The 23,312-nt window shown below is 45.9% G+C and overlaps 2 protein-coding genes across 3 annotated transcripts in view; both read left to right on the top strand.

The window, feature by feature from the left end:
- The window catches only part of LOC146181844 (uncharacterized), a 163,022-nt gene that overhangs the window by 87,980 nt on the left and 51,730 nt on the right, over window positions 1-23,312 (top strand). Inside the window, exon 3 of one of the 2 annotated variants that reach the window (XM_084575559.1) lies at window positions 7,791-7,838. The exons of the other annotated variant lie outside the window; for it this stretch is intronic. Coding sequence (XP_084431685.1) covers window positions 7,791-7,838 — 48 coding nt within the window. The remainder of the gene's footprint in view (window positions 1-7,790; window positions 7,839-23,312) is intronic. 2 annotated transcript variants of the gene reach the window in all.
- Window positions 22,659-23,198, top strand: LOC146181845 (uncharacterized). Its single transcript, XM_084577730.1, has one exon. The coding sequence runs from the start codon at window positions 22,659-22,661 to the stop codon at window positions 23,196-23,198; it is 540 nt and encodes a 179-aa protein (XP_084433856.1).

The raw sequence follows: 23,312 nt of genomic DNA, 5'->3' as shown, positions 1-23,312 counted from the left end.
AATAGTGAGTAGATGACAGTCGTCTCCTCTATGTTGAATGCCTTGCAAGAGAGAGCACACCTATTCGAAAGGCAAAAGGGGAGGGGGGGGGGTTCATACGCATCGAGAAAAAAAAGCAATGCAGAAACACACCGCTGTTTGCATATCACTGCGACGCCGTGCACTCTGGTCACGGTAATGTGTAGCATCTCTTTTAGTGCACTTTCTACCTATGAAGCTTAGGCTTGCGGTATATTAGTCTGGTCGTTAGGAAATATATCTGCAGGAAGGCGAAACGGCAAGAGTTAGACAAGGGCGAAAACCGCAAGAGGCGAGATGACCGCCAGCGCTCGTGTGGTGCTCGCTTTGCCTGTTATGGTTTTTGTCTTTATTTCAACGCACCAATTGCATTCTTGCGAATGTGTTTCCGGCCAGTGTCTACTAAGGTTTTATTGTGATAGCAATACTACGCCAGGTTTCGGTCCGTCGCGTAGTCCCGGGAAGGGCTACGTTTGACCTTGAACAGCCGAGAAGAAGACGAAGAAGAAGATGAAGACGAAGACTAAGAAGACGAAGAAGGTGAAGACGAAGGAGAAGACAAAGAAGAAGACGAAGAAGAAGATGAAGACGAAGAAGGTGAAGACGAAGGAGAAGACAAAGAAGAAGACGAAGAAGGCGAAGAAGAAGACTACGAAGAAGAAGATAAAAAAGACGAAGAACCCTCGGTCACCCGCAGCTAATGCTTTCGCTCCACATTCGGTTCCGCAGCATTGAACACTTCTTACTTATATGTGTGCTGGTAGCTTACGCTCTCGCGTCATGCTCTTAAAGGATGAGCTTAATGTCCCCAATAATGTAGCACCTTACTTGATAGGGTGTGATAGGGGAATAATGTAGCAGGCAAAAAAAGATTCCGCCATTGCCATCGCAATTCAACAAGGGTTAGCGAGAGTTAAACCACAACTAATTTGTTTGAAGCTGCGTATACCACCACGAGTATCTGCTTCGATTTTTTCGATGCGGGGATACTTTGGCAATCTTCTCTTTCTCTACTTCCTCCTATTAACGATTTGGTTTGCTCTGTCCTAAAGCTCCAACGCTAACACGGCGCCTCCGAAAGTGCAAGTTTCGGCGGCAGCCAAAATTTTTTACTTTGTCCTGCTTAGCTGACGGCAAGCACTTTGCGCACGTGTCACCAGCTTCAATAAAGATAGACTTGATGAGAGCTGAGAGAACAAAAGATCTTCGAACCTTTTGTTCACGAACGAATTTCAACCAGTCCTTCTCGCTCAATAAAATACTATTTCCTGTATGTGCTATACCGTAATGCCGGCTTCCAAGACAACCAAGGGAATCCTTCCTACTTGTATAGAACAGCGCTTCATAGACGAGTTTCAACGACCACTCTTCGCACCTTCCAAACCATCGCTTTATATTTTTTCTTTAATAGTATCGCGCTTTTGTACCGTCATACCTTCGTATGGGGTGAGTGTTTCAAACGGATCTACCACCTGAATTCGTTCCCAGCTCTACGCGAACGCATCGCTCCCACAGGCCTTCAGCGGCGGGCGCAATTAGGACGATCCATCTCCGACGCGTTCCCATTGCGAACAATGAACTCTATTCGACGAAAGGCTCAACTCTGAAAATGATGAGAGAAAAAAATAAAAAAGGCATAATAAAGGCAATTGAAGAAAACTCATTGCTTTTTCACGCTCATTTACCCCTCTCCTACTTCTTCACCTATTTTACTTTGTGCGCGTGTGTGTTCATGAAAATATTGAAGTACAGTCGAAGTGAAAGGGTCAGATAGGGAGGGGAAAGGAGCGCTGAGGGCATCAGTTGGGTAAAAGGGTACAGGAGGGTGCGGGATGGGGGTGACCGGTTAAGAAATATGGTGCGTCTTTTCGCCACTTTCAAAAGGAAATTAGAATGGGAGCAGAGAAAAAAAACTTTTCCTCTAGCGAACCTCTGTCTTTTTTTCCCCTCTCCGTTTCACTCAATCCACTCGCTCCGTGCATTCGCATATCTTGGGCTTTGCTACGCTGTTTATTTGTTTTTTTCTTAATAGCAGGGGATACTTCTTCCCCACCTCCTTCCCCATTCCCTAAATGCGCGCGTGCGCGCCGTCTCCTTGACACCGACGCGATCACCGTCGCTGTGGTGGAGTGCGTGCTGTGAAAAAGAAGACTCGTTGCCCTCGAGTTAAGGTTCTTTTTTTTATTAGTTCGATTTTTTTTTCTTCTCCTCACTGTATCTTGATCGGCACGCAGTCGTCAGTTTTGAAGGGGTTGGGAGGCTGAGTAAAAAGGGAGCGTTGAACGCCGCTAACAAAACAAAAAAGAAGTAGAGAAACCGGTGTGACGCTGATGGGATGATGAGAAGTAAAGGGCTTCCTTCGGCACCGGGGGGAGGGGGAGCGAGTAGAAGAAGGAGCGCGTGTGTTTTGGAGGGTCGCGCTCATCAGCAGTCCATTTATTTCCAAACGAGCGCCTGCGATTTGGTTCGAAGACCTGATGCATACTTATCTAGATTTCACTTTTTTGTTAACTTAGTCTTGTTGCCAAGTATGCAGGCGCGGCTGCTTTCCTATAGCTGCTCAGCCACTGTGAATTAATATATAGCGGCGGATAGGGCAGAGCGCGATGTCAGACACGCTGATCACGTGAGGCGACGATGATATATCGGGATCGTTCGTCAGCAAGTCGTCACAATTCATGACCTTTAGGTAGAAAAAACAACCAAACACAGCAAACATAAAACGTAAACGCATTTCTTTATACATTATGCAAGAGCTAAGTTCATGGTGATGCGTCCTTAAACGCGGACATTCTAACTTGACTGGTTTTACTATACTAGTAGAAAAAAGAGATTTGCGGGAACGGCAGGCAAGGACATTGAACAGAGTAGAGGTCTGTAAAGAGACATGAGCAAAGTTTGTATACAAGCGCTTGCGCAGCGAGCTCAATAAATAGTGCATTGGGGAACGCAGCGAACGCAGGGAACACAGGGAGCGCAGGGAACACAGGGAAGCGCAGGGAACGCAGGGAACGCAGGGAACGCTGGGAAAGCAGGTTAGTTAATAATCACGTGTGAGCGCCTTACTTGTTTAGTCGAAAAGCGCCGAGAGCTCCACGATATACTTGCTATTTTTTGAGCACGTGTGTCAAAATGATATTCAGCGGAACAGAGAATGGTCACTATTTTGAACTTATCAATTATTTTTACAGGTTTCACTTTCCGCGCGATGTTTCAATCGTTTTTTACTGATGTGACAATGTCTAGTGCGGTTATTCAACTATCCACGTTAGAGCAGAAACCATTCTCTCCTCGCAAAAATGTTCCGTGGGGTTCTGCATGCGACGACAACGCAGTGAATGATAGTTGCGATGACAAAGCGGCGCTCATGTCTCAAACCTTTTTACATGGGCGCTCGGCAGTTCAGTTGGTGGTCAGTTGAAGTGAACGGCAGTTAGCGATGCTACACGACAGCGCCAACTGCAGTTGAAATCTCAACTGCAGTTGAGATTTCAGTTCAACTGAGGTCGGCAGTCGCAGTTGAACCGCACGCCGCACCGGTCGAACTGGCAGCATTTTGAACCGCTATGGGATCTCATATTACACTAAAGTTTGTTGCCCTATCTAGCGTAATCCACAGCTGCAACTTTAACTACTCAAACGAGTTTCAAAACGCAAGCTCGCGAAGCGGCACCAATTGACTTGGCACTGTGTCGAGTTTAGTTGTAGCGTACTCGAAAGAAACATCGTGCGCAAAATGTGCAATGCAACAATAAAGCGTGCAAATATTGTATAAATTTATTTATAATGAAAATTAAAGCACTTTTTTTGATCAAACTTGTTTGCGCGTGGCGGGACCACATGATTCTTGGACACAACTGAGTTTCGCAATATGTTCCGTGTAATTACAGGTTACTGCCGTTCAGTGCAACGTCAATTGAAAAGCTGAGCGTTCATCCGACTGAACGGCAGTTGAAACTGTCCGTGTAGCACGGGTATTAGAACTTGGCGTTGTTAGCAGTGTTTGGAAACACAGTGGACTAAATAAAGTATTGCACGCCATCAACTATGATGCGGACAGTGGCCACTGACTGATTGCATAACATTTACTATCAACATCTTGTCATCGATTAGAAACCGCATTTCCAGATGATAATTACATTTTCGCATTGCCAGTCGCGTAGACTTGTCGTCTGAGGTATCTTGGTTTCATTCGAACTTGTGATAAGATACGGCAGTATTTAGATGCGGAGGCAAGGTTGAACTTTTCTGTAACCGCCAGAATTTCTACGAAAAGCGTACACCTTTCTCTGTTTTGCTGTGGATCTGCATTTTCAGACGTTAGTATTGATTTTTTGAAATCAATTGAAATTGAAATCAAGAAGAAATGGGCATGGTCAGGACCTGTAGTGCGAAGAATGGATAACCGATGGTCGCTAAGGGTAACAAAATTGATACCAAAGAAAGGAAAGCGTAGCAGGGGCGAGAGAAAATCAGGTGGTCGGATGAGGTTAGTAAATTCGCAGGGGTCAAGTAGGTGTAGTGAACATGACCGGGCTATTTGGAGGAATATGGGAGAGGCCTTCGCCTGCAGTGGGCATGGTCAGGACGATGATGATGATGATAATGATTATTGATTGATTGATTTTTTTTCTCGCTAAGAGGTTTTTTAGATGAATGGTCCTACTTGTTTCTTTGTGTCAGTCAAGAGAGCTTACTTTTCCGCTCTGTAATGTTTTTGTTATGTACTCTGCGTTCTAAGGCGTTTATTCCTTTCGTACCCGCTGAAATAAGATTTCGCGACAAAATATCCAGAGCTCTTAGACGTGCAACAGGCAAAGCTCCCTTTTGTCATTTCCAACATCCTATTTAGATATATTATAGTGCCGTCGCGAATGTTTGCTATTTGTAGATGCAGGTACGTAGTGAATTGTTTTTTCCCTAAAAAAAAAAAAAAAAACACGGGAATGGTATGGTAGCAGTGTTGACTTGCAGTGTCCACTGAACATGTCTTGCAATGTTCCTGTGCTCCTCGAGAACGTGTTGGACTACGGCTTATTCAAGGTCTTGAAGAAAGCATTTTCTCATGGGAATTTCAGCATCATGTTGAGATAGTTGCATAGTTAACCGTGAATGCTTAACTCTATGCTCATGTTATGTCGGCGATAGCCTAAAATGGAGCGCTGAGCTCCACCAAACACTGAAGGCTTCGACGCCATCTCCTAAGTACCATACAATAAAAAAGGTAGTGATCGAGGAAGAGTTCTCTCCAGAGTAGGCCGTGCAAAGCTTGCAGGACATTTGAAGTTTATAAAAAGTGAAGCTATGAACTAAAGCAATACGTTTGTTTTTTGTACTTCGTAAATATAGTTGTAAATATATAGCTGTGGTGTTTAAAGCATGACAGGCTGAAGAAAAGCAACACAATTTAGAGGACGTCCATAGAGAAAAACCAAGTCTTGGCGAAAGCTTTGTAACCTGAGCAGGCGGGTTTGGTTGTGAAAAACAGCTCCGTATTCAGTTTGCAGTTGGCAAACGGCAATAATTTTGTTATCGATCTGAACTCGATGGTTCGCGCTTTTTAAAGCACATGTGTATTAATCGGTGAAGTCTGCCTTGCGGGCTTGAAGCAAGCCCTCTTGCACAAAGTAACCAATGCCCCCTTCAGTTCGGTGCCATCAAGATAATCGGCTTTCGGTAGGTGAGGAACCGAGATACCATCGAACTGATCAGCGCGGGAAGCGATGAACAAGCTTTTGTTTCACGATGCCAGAAACTTGGCCTGTGACGTCAGAAAACGCTCCTTATCATTAGTAGCGCCACATCGGGACCTGCATACGAACATGTATAGAGTTTGGCTGGTGGGGTTTAACATCTTAAAGCCACACAGGCTATGAGAGACGCCGTAGTGGAGGGCTCCGGAAATTTAGATGACCCGGAGTTCTTTACCGCACACTGGCATCGCACAGCACACGGGCGCCCAGCTTTTCGCCTCCGTCGAAAAGCGACCGCCGCGGGCGGGATTCGATCCCACATCCTTAGGAACAGTAGTCGAGCGCCGTAACCACTGCACGCCGCGGCAGGTCAACCTGTGTAGAGTCACGGCGGGATAATTCTGAAGCGAAATACGTTGCTCGCATTGAAATAAAGGAGGCATTGCAGCAGCAATGTGTGCGACAGCGCTCATAGCACGCGCTCTCGGAATATTTTGTAAAGTTCGGAATGTCCCTGAAGGAGACTCATGTACAGACTGTAAAGCTCAAAATGCTGAAAAGGTATGATCTGCCGTTATTCATCCTCAATATACTTCAATTAGTCCGCGTTATTAAAATCTCCCAAGTTCGCAGTCTGCTTAGACAGTACTTCATAATAATAGGAAGTGGCCGCGCCTCATGTTCACATATAATTCAGATCTACCTCTAGTCGCAGTTGAAAAAGAATATTAGATTTTTCTGCAGCTCTGAGAGTTTTTTTTTTTTTTTTGCGATGTTTGTTGCCTCAGGGCACAAAAGGAATGTTATGATGGAGAGTTCGCTGGTATTGCAGCGAATGCTAAAAACGGCCGCTTCTTCTCTGTGTAGTGTCACTTATTACCAGCAAGATTGTTGCTCTTACTACTCAGCTGTTAAACTAATTCATTCGCATCGATCTAATGGGATGCTCGGCTTAGCTTGCGCTGGAGAAACTGTGCCGTTCTAGTTTAACGAACTCTGAGGTCACATATGAAACAGAACCATTGACAGCGTGATTGTTTTGCTCAAGACTTTTGAATGCACCAAGCGTAGGCATTCCGTGCAGTATCGGTAACGACACAAAACAGGCGTTTTTTTGAAACTCCAATTAAAGCTGTTTTTAAAATGAAAAAAGATGGCAAACCGAAACTGATTTAATAGTCAGATGCGACGTCCAGTTGACGATATGGTGACGTCATATACAGTATTGAAAAAACACTAGCACGCGCGTTGGGGATTGGAAAATAAAAAGGCTGGAAATCATGACTGAGCGCAAAAAAGACCTAAAATGGCTTAATGCAGGCCCCGAATTATTACGATCACGCTGAGAGCATACAGTAACGAGAACATAATGTTTGTGATGTTACAAATGCAGTGTTGCCAACAAAAATAATCTTAACTAAAGCCACGAAAACTGCACATCTTAAAATCGAGTGCACTCGAAGAATTATCGCACGGCGCCCAGGTTTTGTCGAATGTGTCAAGATGGAGAGGAAAACCTACAGTAAAACTTTTACCAGAATATGCGAACGTTGAAAAACCTCCGGACTAGTCCTTCAACCAACCAGCGGCCATGTGGAGTTTCAAAGAAATTGACACTTCTGGCAGATAGAGTTATCCTCCCGTTTCGGAGGATAACCTGAAAGAAATCCTTCTCGGCCAAAAAAGGAACCGAAAACGGCAGTAAGTGCGTATTACTGGCTTTGGTATTGCTCCGAATACAAAGACGGCGAAGCGCGCAATGGCGCGGGGCAGAACGCGATCGCTTTTTCGAGGTTAAGAGCATACAGGAATACGGTTGAACGAAGGGCCATTTCGAGAGTAAAAATAACTTTATTGATTTATACATTTAGCGCTTAGTTTTGCATCTAATTACTAGGTTTGGTTCTCGATTATGACAAACTGCAGCTGACAGGTAGCTCTTTTTGCGTTCTTCCTAGCCCGAAAGGATGCGCGTTGTCCTTTTTTTTTTGTTTCTAGCAATTAGGGATTGTCTCTCGCGGGGTCTCACTGTGCTAACCCTATCTCCGTTGTCTGTCTTCTTCTCTGCTTGCCTTCTAGGTACGTACATGAGCGACGTTCATTTGCCGTTTAACTCCTTACCCTTTGGTGAGAAGGACGACATCTCTCTATCTCTCTCTATATATACATCCTGCATATGGCTCGGTAGCACCTCGTAGCAGCCACGTGACTCACCGCATGCGCCTGCTCAATGCACCGCAGAGCCCGCACCCCCCGTGTTCCACTCATGCCGCTGCTGATGTACACTGCTTACTACACTTGACACCAGTGTTGCCCGCTGAAACTAAGTAGACGTACCGAGAAAACGCACCATTACGCACTGTTTCTGTAGTGTGCCTTGTCGATGATGCAGGTGGGAAGGCACACATCACGCATGCTTTAGCGGATCATCGCACAAGGCTCCTTATGATTGCTTGATATTTCAGCTGACTTACGACCTGAAAACGTTTTTGTTATTGTTTTGACAAAACATCCTCGCATAAGAGGGATGATGAACGCAGGTTTGCGATTTTGAAGGGATGCCCTGGCAACAACATCGGGCATAATAGCCACGGAACGATTATTACGAATGCGTTTGCCCCGCGGCGGGTTTGAACCAGGAGCGGCGGGAGGAGTACTATATTGCGCGTGATTTTTAGTCAGCTTCAAACAGTACTAAGTGTGCGCCTCTGAGCGCCTGTGATAATGGTTTCTTAAGGAGTGAAATCTTCAACAATAAACTAAATACTGTTAGCTTTACGGGTTTAGGGCACTTTGCGAGACGATTCGGAGTAGCACCGTGTGACATCTTCGATGCCTGCATGGTTGTAAATGCCTCGCTGCATGTGATGAAGAACGAGATTGGGACAACGTTTTGCAATACGTCGATAGCGGTTTAAAACGGTGTTAAGTTCGACGATGACTAAAAGTGAGAAAACGAACGTTGAAGGTTTGGTAGTTGATATCTACCGGCTCCGCTTTTCATCGCGCACTTCCCGGTCTCATGAGTGCTTGCGTGATTGCGTGCAGAGTCATTGATTAGAAAAAATTCGAAGAGGCATCAATAATTTCTCTAGGTTAGTAGCGGTGATGCATTACACGTGTTCGGACTAGAAAAAAAAAAAGCAGTGTTGGCGAGAACGAGAGCCTGGATCACTCATCAGCGCATGTAAATCAGCTCTATGATCTTATTCGCCGTTTATATTGCATCTGTGGTGCATATGTGCGCGCTAAAAAACGCGGGACGTTTGCGGAAAATTTTTCGAGAGTATTATTTTATTTAGCGGGAAAGCTTTCACTTGCAATAAAAAATCCCCGCTCTAGCACGGCGCTAGAAGACGAAGAACGCTATTTCTTCAGCGACGTGCGGCTTGAATCAAAATACTCATTCGAAAAGCGTTTTAATGAACCTATATTGTGACTAAGTTGAGCGTGTCCTGCAAGTATGGCTTTGTTACATATTGTTACTTAGTGCAGCAAAGCAAGCTTTACAGGCAAAAGACAGCGCTCAATTGGCGACCGCGCGGGAACCGGTCCGGCGGCCGGACTGTGGGGCGCTCCAACGTCGGTGCGGCCCCGGGTCCGGAGTGCGCGCAGGCGCCGTGAAACCCGGCCCCCTAGCAAGCTCCGCCCCGGGCCCGCCTTGCTGAATCAATGGTTAGGCTTGTACAAGCAGGGAAGTATGTGTGAGGGGGGAGGGCGGGGGAGGGGGAGTACAGTTTGTTGCCGGTACAGAGTGATGGAAGGGAGGGTAGGAAGCAGAGCCTATTACACAGAGGCAGAGGAATGCTTTCGCCACAAGCGGAGCCACCAGTGGCAGCAGCAGGTAGCAGTGGTACCTTCGCCATCGCCCCAGAGTGAGACGCTGCTCTCGCGTCCCGATTCGGGACGCGGTACTAGGGAGCTCTCCGCGCACTGGCTATGCAAATGGGGACCAGCCTGCCCTGGTCCCAGTTATTTCTTCGCTCATTCTCTCGCGGCTCCTGGCGAGGGACCGGCAAGTTGGACGGTCGCCTCTCCTCACCTACTTCCCTCATTTCTCCTCGCTTTCTCGCCTCGCTGGAAGTTTGTCGTTTCCTACCTCTTCTCCCCATTTCCATTCCCTGGTTCCTTCTCTCGTCCGTCGCTTTCGTCGTCCGCTAGACGCTGTCGTTTCCTTCCCTTCCGCCTCTTTCTCTCTTCCTTCTACACCTCGTCCCGTTTGCGGCGCCGTGCCCTCAGGCTCGCTAGCCTGCCGGGCTGTCCGGCTGGCTTGGCCAGGTGTGTGTTTGGAGGGCGTGAACGTTTGGGACTCGACGCCCGCTCGTGTTGTGTCCCGTGGTTGCCCCGGGATACGTATTCTCTGCAACCGAGGATGGGAAAAGGCTGTTTGTAGCTCGGGATTGAGGATAAGAAAAGGAGAAAAAGGGAGGAATTGTGTTTGTAGTGGGGGACGCTTTTGTACCCGTTCGTCGCTCGGCGCTCGGCGAGCTTTTTTTCATAGGCGCCTATTTCGCGTATGGGACACCGGGACACAATGTCAGCTTCAGTGAGGTTGCACTGAAAAGAGGTGTGGGGAAAGAAAAAAATGTCATGTATTTTAGGTAAAAGAAAAAAAAAAACGTTTCTGTCCGTATGTGATCCCCTTCCCTCTTAGCCCCCCCCCCCCCCCCCCCCCCCCCCCGCGCAGAGTTCCCCTCAAGGAAAACTCAGCATCTCGTTGTTGCTTGATACGCCGTTGTGTCTAAGATACCTTTTTGCATCTCATCTCTTGATGTATGCGGCTTTTTGCTTGAAACGCCTTTTCTACCTCGTTTCGACATAATAAAATGAAAGGAAAGCGTCACTTATGTAAACCTCGATGTCACTACTCGCTGTATCCGAACGTTTTGCTTTTGGGACTCTTTGCTTCTTTTTCTTCTGGAATCTGATAATACGAAAAAATTAACGAAATTACCACTGCCACGTAAACATTAGTCAGCAATCGGAAATGTTCATTCCGCGCGTCGCCGGTGTGGCGCTGTTTTTCGTGCGGAAGAACAATGACTTGACTCCGTTTATCTCTCTATCTCTTTCTCTGTCCCCTATTCATCCTTTTATGGTTTTCTGTTTAAGAGTTTCCTTTCAATTCTTGCCTTAACGCATTTCCGCGCGTTTGTCGTTACCCTGCTCTGTCTCCAAACCGTTGTGCCGTGACGTGCGAGAGCGTTGCCGCGCGGGAGTCAGCGGTAGTGGTTGTGGCGTCGTTGTCATGGCAACAGCTTGCACGGTCCAATTCCTGGTTGTTTGAACAAAAACGATTGCCCACTCCCTGCCTCGTTCGCTTGCATGCCTCGCTGGGAAACACGTTTGTATCGCGCAGCTCACTAGAGAGAGAAAGAGAAGCCGAGAACAGAATGGAAAAAGTGCAGAGAGCAGGAACGCAAAACAGGGTGCTTTCACCACGACGCATAGTGTGGAGAGACAAAGGACGTTTCCGTATTCGCCAAAGCGTCGTTCGTATTTCTGCTACGGCGTGAAGCGGGTTGGAGCTGGGAACGTGACTTTCATTCGAAAACCATTCTGACACCTGTGGACCAGCCACAACGCGTCACCTGTGTTTTGACAGGTTTTTTTGCTGCACAGAGAGGGGAACACGCGTTCTTTTTGTGCGTTATTTCCGTGCATCGGAAAACAGATTTATTTCTTCTTATATATTTATTTCGAAATTGTTCTAACAGAGACGCAAGCCTATCTTTTTATTGTGTTGCGAGTTTTCATTTGCATCGCTGTGCTCGCCTGCCACCCCCATATTCCGAATGTTTTCCTTTTATGATAGATTAATAACTTTCTTTCGTTCTGTGGTTCTAAGGATGTAGGTTCTAGCTCTAAGTTCTTGGATGTAGGTCCTATATAAGTTGGGTTCTGTATAAATACTCTTAGATTAGGTTCTATAAAGATCTTATTGATTATATTCTAATCGATTCTTTATAGGTTAGGTTCTATTATATATAGGTTCTATATAGGTTCTATATAGGATATAGGTTCTAAGTTATAGGTTCTAGTTCCAAGTTCTACGCGTGCTAAGGATGAACCGAAACGTCATTTGAGTCAGCTGAAGTATTACGCTGGCTCATCTGCACGCATTTCGTAAAGAGCGCTGAACGTTACTTACGCGGGAAATCAACTTACGCTGCATTTACGCACGCGACACCTTCTGTTCAGTCGCCTTCACTTTGATAACGTGATCGACCATGCAGATAACCATGGGCATTCCTGTTCTTGCCGTCCCTTCAATACTTCGTTAGGCGCTCCAAGAAGTTTATAGTGCGCCTTCTACCTAGTGTTCCAATCACCAATTTCTGCAATGTTTGCTTGAAGCCTGACCTTGAAACCCTAGCCTCGAACCGAAAGACGAATGAAATGTGCCGTGCTATCGTAAATACTTCGCATTTGACAAACTTAGCTAATTCAGATTCAGTTTTGTAGTTGAAACGCGGTGGCAGCGCTGGATTTAACTTTGGACGACTACGCGTCAGTTTACAAAACGTATCCAATGCAGAATGAAGGATCATTTCCCTTTCAAGGTAGGTCTGCGGTCTCGCTACTCAATATGCTAATGAAGATTGCCGCATGACTTCCATCGCACTATCTATATGCTTTCTTCCTTGCCTCGAAATGTAATGAAGGAGATGAATTATGCAGGCGTGTCTTTTCTTACTCGAAGCTCAGTAATTCCGAGCGCCTTGTAGAACTCATTTTCAGTATATGTTGGTATGTTGTCTTCATAATAATCATTCTTAAGCCCAAAGAGAACGTGTGTTCGAACAAAGGTACATTAATGGCTTTTCAGACATCGCGTGGAATGACTAAGTTTCGCTTAGTTAACCATATCCAATAACCTGAACCTGTCGGATGTGAAAGTTTAATGAGAATGAGGGCTTATAAGCAAAAACAAATGAATGGAAGGAAAATAACTTCGAGAGGGTGGGTGAGTGAGCTGCAGTCAAAGTTGCATCACTATAAAAGAACCACACCCTGAAGTTCAATAAACATTGAGCCCAGCTGGATTAGACGTTAGAGTTTCTTCAGGGCAGCCGTAGCATGATTCATCTGGTTTAGAGTAAAGTAAAGTAAAGTAAAGTAAAGTTGTTATCGTTTACTAGCTAGTGAAACTGAGTGTTCTGGGTTATGACAAACTACGACGTCAACGTCGTTTAGATCTAATAGAACGGCTCATAGAGTGAACACCATGAGAAAAATAAAAGTGCGAAAGAAATCAAGTGGACGCCCCGACAAAGTGAACAGCCACCGTAAGCGAGGAAGCAAATGAAATGTGAAGCGAGGCAGGGTTCCCTCGGGTATTGATTGACAAGCTTTTGCCGTGACTGGAGCACATCGTCCAGCGCTCCTGGTCTTTCAGTGCGGCGCGCGACAGGTGCAAAGCGGCAACGCCCCGTTTCTGCCTCTGCGCAGCTCCTGTTTCCCAGGGGCCTCCTTGGTGACGCGTTGCTTTTTTTTCTTTTTTTTTTTTTAACGGCGAAGAGAGGCGTCAGCAATTAGACGGGGAACCATTTATTAAGCGGGAAGTCAGGGCTTTGTCTCCAATATAAATTGAAGGCCGCTTTATTTCGAATAAAATTGTTAATCATAGCGAAGAAATAAACAAGTGCAGGTAAATGTGGTTCGTGTTGGTACCTGTATGTTCTACACGTGCTGAATCAAAGCCTCTTGACAGATTTCGTGTCATTACTTTACGATCACTGGATTCATCAAAGTCGGATCAGAGAAAGAATGAGATGCTGACATATTGTTTGGTACGATTCCAAAAAGGAACAAGTGCGGAATTTTTAAAACCACATATCGATTACCTGGTGCGAAAGCATCGATCATACCGACGCGACCAACGCGCGCAAGTCTTTCGAAAAAATACGATTTTACTTATGCAGCTGTGTAAACAGTGATAAGAAAAATAAACCTAACCTATATTTATGTATTTATCACAAGGACAAGACAGAACAACTAGTAGAAAACTCAAGTTCAAGTTTATTTCCTTTATTACAAAGGATTAGTCATGTCTAAATATTGTAATAACTGCTTGACTTGAGGTCCTGACACCTTGAGGCAATGGCAGTGAAGAAAGAAGATGAAAAGTTTTCATTTCATTTTCATAAAAATGCAACAAAATGGGCACACAATAGCGCACATTCATTTAGCGCAATTAATTCGAACATAGAATTTGAAATATATATAATGAAAACCATCATGAATACAACGACGAGCACAAAATGCAGAACATACACTATGAAAACCATCACGAAGAAAACTACTAGTGGTATGTGGCCCCTATGTCGCCTTCACAAGATATATTGTTTGGCGCGCCAGCAAGCGCCTCAACATGACGCACCAATGGGTAATGAATCGAACACTGGTGTTCTTCGGCAGACATTTTAATCGGCTTGGCTCTTTTTCAGCTTTACAGCCTTCGTTTAGCAATAATTTCACCGAAACCAGTTAAACTAAATATACGAGTGCATACAGAACAGATATTTTTATGCGCTGTATGTAATTAAATGAAAAAGATCTTTTTTTTTTTCAGATCATTTCGGTTCTTTCCTTCGTGTTCAAAACTGTGTACTTTATATGTCGAAGCTTAACGCTAGGCCGTAGCAGTGGGCTCTGAATAGTTTGGGATTGTTGATAGTTAGTAAACGTACACTAGGGTATTACTACACGAGCTCTTCATTTTGTTTGTACTGAAGTCGAGGCACAGCAGCCAGAACTCAGCCCACGATCTTGAGTATCTGCCGAAAGTCCCGATATTTATCCATGTTGTGCCATTGAACGAAAGGGGGTGGGGGCAAATAACTGTATTTGCTTGTTTTTATTGATCTCTACAATTAAGAATTTTATTGCTAACAGGGTAATCTCGTCTCTTTCTTTCTGCGCCTGCTTTTCGGCAACTTTGATAGGCATTCGGGTTGGCAGCAGTCTTTCTCCTGCGTTTCGTTTTTCCCCTTTCTCCGTTTTCTTTATTTCCTCAACTTTCTTTGTTCGCTTTTTTTTTTATTTATTTAATATGCAACCCGTCGGTGAGCCCCGCCTTTTCCTGACACGAAATTTCCCACCCACGTCCGACTAGTGGGCGTCATTTGCAGGCCTCACCTGTCTGGATTATCTGTTTTTATCTTCGTTCTGACGACGTCTTCGATAGCCTTTGCGCTCATATGTTGGTCCTGAGTCACTCGCGCGTGTTAAAACTTTGATGCGTGGTGTGCTTTGCTGTTCCTTTTCGCTGGCGGCAGGTGTGCTGAGCGAACCTGCATTTGTTTTCTAAGAATAGTTCATCCAACACCATTTTCTTTCCGTTTCGCCATAGTTGAGTGATTCATTACATTTTATGAGTAAATATACCGTTAATGGCCACAAAATAGGCAAGAGGGGCTAGTAAGTAAGTTGCCGCGACGTTACCTCTTAGAATTGCAGGATATGTGCTTGCGAAAAATTAAAAAAAGAATCATTTTCAGGCAACACACGCATTACGTGTGAGAAAAAAAATAAACATAACGCAACATACGATTGAGATCTCACTCCAACCTCATTCTCTGGCTAGGAATAACAGTCCCCGCATATTATCGTTTTCTCCTCATTAACGCCGTTAAAGAGGTGCATTAGTGAATATAAGAGAAACGGCCCACCAAATTCACACCTGATCATGTTGCGGTTTTAAGGCATGCAAGAATAATGACACCTGCATCATATTAAGAGAAAGTTATCTCAGGTCGCTTGAACCGTATTAAGCCTGTGATTCTTTTTTATGTGGTTTCGGCGCCAATCAGCTTGTTTTCAGAGAGAAAAGAGAAAAGAAACAGGACTACAAGTGTGTTCATTATGTTACAAAGCTTTCTGCGTTTCTGTACCACAGTTTTCATCTGAAATGAGCGGTATGCTTCATTGCGTTACAGTGTTAAAGCTATACTCGCATGCAACTCAAGATTGTAGCGACAAATTCCCCTGAAATAAGGCCCTCTAGCCAATGCCGTAGACCGATTTTCATGACTTCACGGCTGGTCGCATTTTACGGAGACACTCTGCAGGGACCGGTGATCACGTGCTATAATATTGCCGCGAAACCTTCAAAACAGTATCTGTTGTTTTTTAACAGCCGCCGCCACACGGCCTTATCACTCTGATTCTGGACGGCGTATCAGTTCCGTAATCTTTGTTTGTTAATGCTCGATGTCGCGAGTCACACCTTTATCAGTTTTGTTGTAGCGCAAGATGCACCGAGATCTGTCTCGAAGGTTCCGGCCACTCGAGTGTCTTTCCACAATGTTCCAGCTCGTGCTGGTAGCTGTTTGCGACGTTATCTACATTGTTCTGTGCAGCCTTTAAATTGAGCGTTGACGAGTGTGACGAGCATTCTTTGTTCGACGATCGACGAGCGCGTTTGTTTCTATCGCCGCCGCCGAGTTGCTTAGTTCTTTTGCGGGTGCAAGTCAGCCCAAATAAAGAGTTTCTTTAGTGCAATCATCGACCCTTCATTTGTGTCGTCGACCTCGTCACCACTACGTGACAATATCAACCAATACGTCATGACAACGATGAACGTCAATGGTTGCAGGGCGTTTTTTGAGCGGCGTTTCCGCTTTGTTCTTTTTTGAGCTATATCCGGCTACCGAAGGGATCTCACCATCCTTCTTGTCTCGCGTCTGCTCCGAGAGAAAGGCACCCCTCTTGTTCTTGCATCTGTGCTTCACGCGCGTCAGAGCGTCGCCCTCAGGTAGGGAGCTTTTTATCCGTAGGACATCTTGCGACGCGAGCCATTTTCTAGAGGCACTCCTCATCCTTCGAACTTCCTGACAATCTGTGACTCCACTCTACCCGAGTACTACGACCGTGCGCGACGTCTCGACCTTGAGGCGGGAGTGCGTCGCTGCTGCGTAGCCCAACTCTCGAAGGCACCGAATATTTTCCCCTTTGTTGTGTTTAGCCGCTCTCGAACCACCAACAGGGCGCACGCCCGCCTAACAAGACCATCATTACGGGATTTTTCTTCGTCCCTTCGGGCGACACGCTTTTCGAGAAACACGCACTTGGAGCGGGAGGCAGGCAGGGAATGCGGCTCAGAAGCAGGAAACAAGAAGCCAGGTTCTGCGAGCCTTACGACGAATGCTTGTTTACAGGCGAAGGGCTGTGGCGGTCTGCTGTTCTCTTCCTTTTGTTTCTCCTATCCGCACACAGGACTGGAACTCCCAAGCGCGGTTGTCGTGATGAATAGAATTCAACCCACTAAACGGGAACGTATATATTGCCCCTCGGAGCGCTGTACGCAAGAAGACGTTGTAAGTCGGGAAACGCAGGAAACGGTACTGCAGAGTTTGGTTCTAGAGCGTCAGTCAGCTTATTAGTTTTGTTATCGGTTTTTGGTTTTGATTTGTTTCTTTCTCAGATGGAGTACTTCAAGATGCTATATTTAGCTGCTGCTCACAAACGACTGTAATTATTAAGGAAAGCAGAATTGTCGATGCTACTTGTTATGTATCCTAAATACGCCTCTCTTGGTCTTGGTAAAGAACTGCCGAGGTTAGGGGCTCAGAATAGTTACACGTGCTTAAGGGGGGTTTAGGAATTACAGCTTTCCAGGAGAGCTGAGGAAAGTGGTCACAAAATCGCTTCAAAACCTTAAGATATCAGTGCAATGGGAAGCTTGCTCTAAAGAACTCCGGGTTTCTTGGAAAACGCAGTAGGTGGTCAGTTTGCAATGCGTTGTGTCAGTGTGCTGCTTTAATTTGTGCGCGTGCGTGGGAATAAGTAACTAATGTAAAGAATAAATATAAAATTCAGAGATATAGAGAAGCACAGATATATTTCCGCAGAATGACTGCTCAACCCACTAAAATAAGAAAACGCACTTTGGAGGCATTTGATGACTCTTAAGGAAGCTTCCTTTTAGTAATTAGAAATTTTGTGTCTTTTATTAGTTACTGACTACTAATTAGACACTTATTATTCTTGTCAAGAATCACACTGCTTCCACGTGTTCCGGCTGATGTCACAACACACCTTTTTCGCCTTTTTTTTTTCCCAAGATATATCTTTTTCGGTGATGTTGAGCATTAATGAGTGTTAATTACACTTTTCTGATCTAATTCGACACAAGCCCGGCGGTCCTAACCCAATTTGACATTTTTGTGCTTTTCTCACGCCCGCGATGTTTGCGCGTCGCCGTGGCTATATCGACGTCCACGCTATTTCGACGCAATTTGACTTTCCTGGCTCTAAGTAGTTAACCACTTTATAATAATCAAACTTGGGTTCTAGGAGTATTTTGTAGCGAAAGCTACACTGCGGTAGGTTTTCAAGCCGTCGGCGTGGCACCGAAGAAGAAGAAGAAGAAGAAGAAGAAGAAGAAGAAGAAGAAGAAGAAGAAGAAGAAGAAGAAGAAGAAGAAGAAGAAGAAGAAGAAGAAGAAGAAGAAGAAGAAGAAGAAGAAGAAGAAGAAGAAGAAGAGGAAGAAGAGGAAGAAGAAGAAGAAGAAGAAGAAGAAGAAGAAGAAGAAGAAGAAGAAGAAGAAGAAGAAGAAGAAGAAGAAGAAGAGAAATAACTCGGTAGTTGATCGAGGTGAACGACAACAGCGAGTTGCTAGGAGGTTCGTTCGAACGTTGTGACTGCGGTACATTAAATCGAGGTGTTCGCAGAAAAATTTGCTGCAACCCTCACAGCTTTATCTCTATCACTAGGTTCAAGCTATACTTAAACGATTTCTTTATTTTCCTCCTATATCTAATACAATCCTTCTTTTTCCTCCTATCTTTATTAGTTACGACACTAGAAGGCGTGGGCAGGTTTTGGGACCGTACACTTTCTGCGCACACTCAGGGGCCTAGAAAGTCGTTCGCCTTAAAATACAACTGGTACATATATACAGGCTTAACATTACATGTGAGGCTCTGAGCATACCTAGTCGGTCTCAAAATTACGCATCTACGTTAGAACACTCATAATTCTGATAAGAGTGTGGTGAATCAGGCAGAATATCTGGTGTCAGAAGTCGCGGCGTTCTGTAATACGATCTGAACCTCTGACCCGGTTGAGTTTGCGGCATAAGCGACCGCCTGTCTTGGTGGTAGGGATTAAATAAGATTTTCACGGCTGCATTCACGAGGCTTAGCTGATAGATTGTTTTCCGGTGCATGTCGCAAAGCTTAAAAAGGATAGAGCCGACTGTTAAATAAAAATTACTGCAGCGTGGTGCTTTGTGCAGGGAGCAAGGCTAAAACTACGGCACCGAGCAGTATAAACAGTGTGAATAAGGAGCGCTAACAGTCGCAGTAATTATATATTATAAAAGATGGATAGTGCAAGCAATTGTTAACATGCAAGTACACATTCGTTATGCGCAATTTACGGGGACATACAAGTTGCTAATATGACACGTAGTACTTTCGTGGCAGGCTTGAAACAGTCACGTGTCAGGGAACTAGGAAGAAATTACGCGTGCTGCCAATGCAGTGAATGAAAAGGGCTAACTACTTTCCACCTTTTGTTACTTTTATAAATGGTGTGTTTATGCCGACGAATGATGTCTAGTATTATTATAAGTTGCGCCAGTATACTCGGGCCGCAACACTTAGCAAGAAATTCGGCGCTTAAGTTAAGTTTGTTACTGAGCTCAAGTATTCGAAGTAAACACGCTTGAATATACTCAAAGCATCGAGAATTCGCTTGCTTACTTGCAATTCGTGACTGACACAATAACGCCGTTGAACTTTTATTGACACCAGACAGTACAGCTTAAGGAACCTAAGATATTAAACTGGCAGGCATTAAACTTTTTGACTGACTTAGTTCGCGCCTAGAATTCTTTAGGCTGCGTTATTAGATAGCGCTACAGGTGCGAAAAAAGAATGATCACAGAAAATAATAGAGAACTCCCGAACTTCTACTATGAACTTCTACTCATGAGAAGTATATAGAAGCAGTATGAACGAACCAAGTAAACGTATAGACTGGCGCTTGAGTGAGATTCACAGGTTGGGACCATCAGAAAAGAGAAGGGCAGTATGAAGTAGGAGGGTAGGTGGCTCCATCTGGTGCCTCGCTCTTTCCGTTGCTGGGTGCTGGCGGTGGCCAATTTGCTGTCAGGAAAGAAAGAGGGCTTTGGGAGGGGGAGGTAGCTGCGTAGTGCTTTGTATATGTGAAGAGGGAACGACGAAGCAAAAGCCAGCAGCGCCTGGAGAGTCCAGGAAGCGGGTCCGCCTTAATAAAAGTTGATGTGATGGATGGTTCTTTGATGGCCACGTCTGGTGGAGAACAGCGTGGCTGCAGCCGCGGCGTGGGGTGTTGCCCGGACCAGACAAGGCGCCGGGCAACGTTTGGGGCCACGGCCGGTCCCGACTGGCCTCGGTCACTCTATACGTAGATGCCCATGTGCATCGTGGTTACGTGTCCCAAACTGACTAGTGTGTGCATAGAAAGGCGGGCCAGGACTAAGGTTTTTAAAGGCCGCGAGAGTCGTCCCTTTAGGGACGAGGATAAAAAAAAAATCCAGTTTAAATTGAACTCTGTTTATTGACTTTCTCGTGACTGTCCCTAAATTCTGGCGATTTTCGGGGTATGCATCCTAACGGAAAGCAGGAATGATGGTACTACCTTAAATACCGGACAAGCATATTGCAATTTTGGGGTCGCCACCCCATGTCGGTTCACGTTCGTTGAACTAAATCTCGACCAGCAGTTTTGTTGCTTTGAGCGCCCCGAGGAAACTCTTCATATCACCTAACTTAGTCATTCGGGTCCAAATTGGAGGCTGTAAGCAATAGTAGCCTGATGCCGTATCAACTGAACAAAGGAAATGTTTAGACAACAATATTTTTTTCACCTATTTCTGCTAAACATCCCGCTCTGTATTAGTGACTACCATTCGACTGCTGATCACTTTATCTGAAAGTTCAATCTTCTCCGCGGTGGCAGCGTATTGATGAAGTTGAAATTCACGCACGACAATGTCAGATGCGATGCCAGTGCACGTCCAAGGAGATAAGACCGTCGCGATTAATCCAAAGTTCATTATTACGTAATGTATCAAAGACTACTGCGCTCCATTGGTTATTCCACAGTTATTTCTGAAATGATTTCATGGCGGAGGCCTGCTGATATTTCGGTCCAAGCTGACAGCTGTCTCAGTTATTGAGTCAGATGGGACTCAAGACACGCAGTGTGTCGCTAGACAGATACATAAAAAGCTTTGATGCGGAACGGCTCGTTTCTTAGCGCCCTCTATATGTTGCGCCTTAATGCGCGTTCGTCATATGTTCAGCTGTCGGCTAACAGTCGACGCGTATCCCAGAAATGAGAAAAACAGCAGATGCTGAGCATCTTAGATATTATCTGTTTGCAGTAGTTTTAACTGTTGTATGCAGCAGCCCTATGAAACTAAAAATGAGTACAATATCAGTACGAGAAACTTTCCTTTCATTACGCCTTACTGTCAAATCAGATCTCCTGTTAGCACAAAACGCCTCCTTTAGGAGGTGGGCACCATTTCAACAAAACAATATAGTTGCAATGTACCTTACTGCATTGCACAACCTACTTGCAAAACGGAACAATAAGTTAAAAGATAATTGGAAAGAAGGAGAGAGAAGGCACGATGGGTACAAGTAGCCTGGTGTCTTCGCCCCTTACATGAAGCGGCGCATCGGACAAGCAGCCCTTCCTCTTCCCCATTTCCCATCTTTCCCTGCTTCCCCAATCTTCTTTGTTGCGAGCCTCCCTAGTCTCTTCTGGATGGAGGCGAATACGTCAGCGACAGCTGTGCGCGCATCACTCCCGAAGGCCCGAGGGGGAGCTAAGAGCAGAGCGCTGCCTTCTACTTGTAGTTCTTCGGGGATTCCTCGCCGCACGTCAAATGTCGGCACCTTTTTTTGCCTTTTTTTGCACTTCCCTTTCTTTTCTTGGTGTGAGTCCCTAACTCGGCTACATTTGTCTCCTTTTTTTTTTTATTCACGCGTATCCCGGATTGCGCCTGCCCCCTGGACAACCCACCTTGTAACCCGGTGACGAACAACGGGTATCTCGAAGCGGAGGTCGGTGTCTACAGAAATGCGATGTTTTCAGGATGAAAAAAAAAAGGAAGCTTGGGGGGTGTCCGTGCGGGAGCATCGTTTCCTGTGTGGATGTGAGAAAAAAAAGGAAGTAAATATTTTAAGGACAAAAGCACACACTCGCTTGAAGAATAAAATTGAAGAGGCGAAACTGTCAGGGTTGCTGCTGCTACAGGCTCGCGGCGCCCCCTTATAGGTTAGACAGCAAGCAGAATTGTGGCTATAAGATGAACAGGAAAAAAACAGTGGCATTGACACGGCCCGCTGTAGGCATCAGTTTTAAAGTGCGTGCATGGGTTTAAAGCGTGTGTTTTGTACAAGCCGGCCACCACTTGACTGACAGCGCTGTGGTCGGCAGTAGACAACGATGGGAGAATTGGGAACAGGAGAGACGCTGTTTAAAAATTGTTCTTTTGCATCTAAAGAGCCGCCTTTGGCACAACTGTTCTCGTTTTTTTTTTTTTTTGTTGTGCTGCGAGGAACGTAGCGGACTTTAGGAGCTCTGTCGATTCCTTCTTTTAACATCCTGAGAAAAGGGTTTTGTTTCTGCCAGGTTAAATTTATTCACAGCCCCTTAAACCTTATCAAATTATTCTTTTAGAGCACGCATGGGAGTTAGAGTGTCACACCGTAAATAAATATATAGGACGCTTATTATTTAGCGTAAATGAATACAATCTAATTAATATATTGTGAGCGCGATGTGCGAAACTTCACCTCTTCCTCCTGTATGCGCCCATCATCGTCATCGTTCGCTCCGGTGCTCGGCGAGACCACGCCGAGCTTCTTCGGCAGCTTCGACATGGACGAAGCCTCGACCTCGGGCGGCCGTCGTGCTCTGCCCTCGGCGTCTGCACCCGCCATGCTTCAACCGGACTTGATGAACGCGGAGTCCGCTTCGCTGTCGGGCAGCCGCCGAAACCCTCTCCATGCCTTTACCAGCATGTTCAGGCGGCGTTCGCTGCACCCTGTCGGCGGGTCCAGCATGGCGCCACCCTCGGACAGCATCCGGGACTTGCGGTCATCATCTGCCATGCGCATACGCAACCTGGAGCAGGACATGGAGGCGCTGCGCGAATCGCGCCACGACAACCCGTACCTTCAGCAGCAGATGGAGCGCTTCTCACAACAGGGGGAGCCGGCCTTGGAACGCCAGGGGCTCTTACCTCTGGACGACGAGTTCCACGACCTGCACAAGCACCTGATCCGCAGCCCGCCACCTCAATTCCCCCAGGACGTGGCGCACTTCGTCCTTTCCGCATCGCTACCACCCGAGGACGAAACCGTGACGGAGCCCGAGGTTGTGGGCCGCTCGTTCGCCGAGCCCACCCACGAGGTCCACCAGGAGACGCGCGACCGGAAGGGGAAACGGAGCCTGCCGGCGGCGGCCACCACGCGATGAAGAAGGGCCGTGACGCCCCCGTCGAGCCCGTCGCTTAAGCGGCCGCCGGTCAGAAGAGCTCGCATGGACACCCATGACTGGTCGACATGTTACCAAGCTCACAATGTTTAACTT

Source organism: Amblyomma maculatum, chromosome 8 (assembly GCF_055883805.1).
Source record: "Amblyomma maculatum isolate TAMU_Amacu chromosome 8, ASM5588380v1, whole genome shotgun sequence".
Classification (NCBI taxonomy): Eukaryota; Metazoa; Arthropoda; class Arachnida; order Ixodida; family Ixodidae; genus Amblyomma; species Amblyomma maculatum.
Note: the sequence above shows the minus strand (reverse complement) of the source record. Positions and strands in the feature narration are given on the sequence as shown.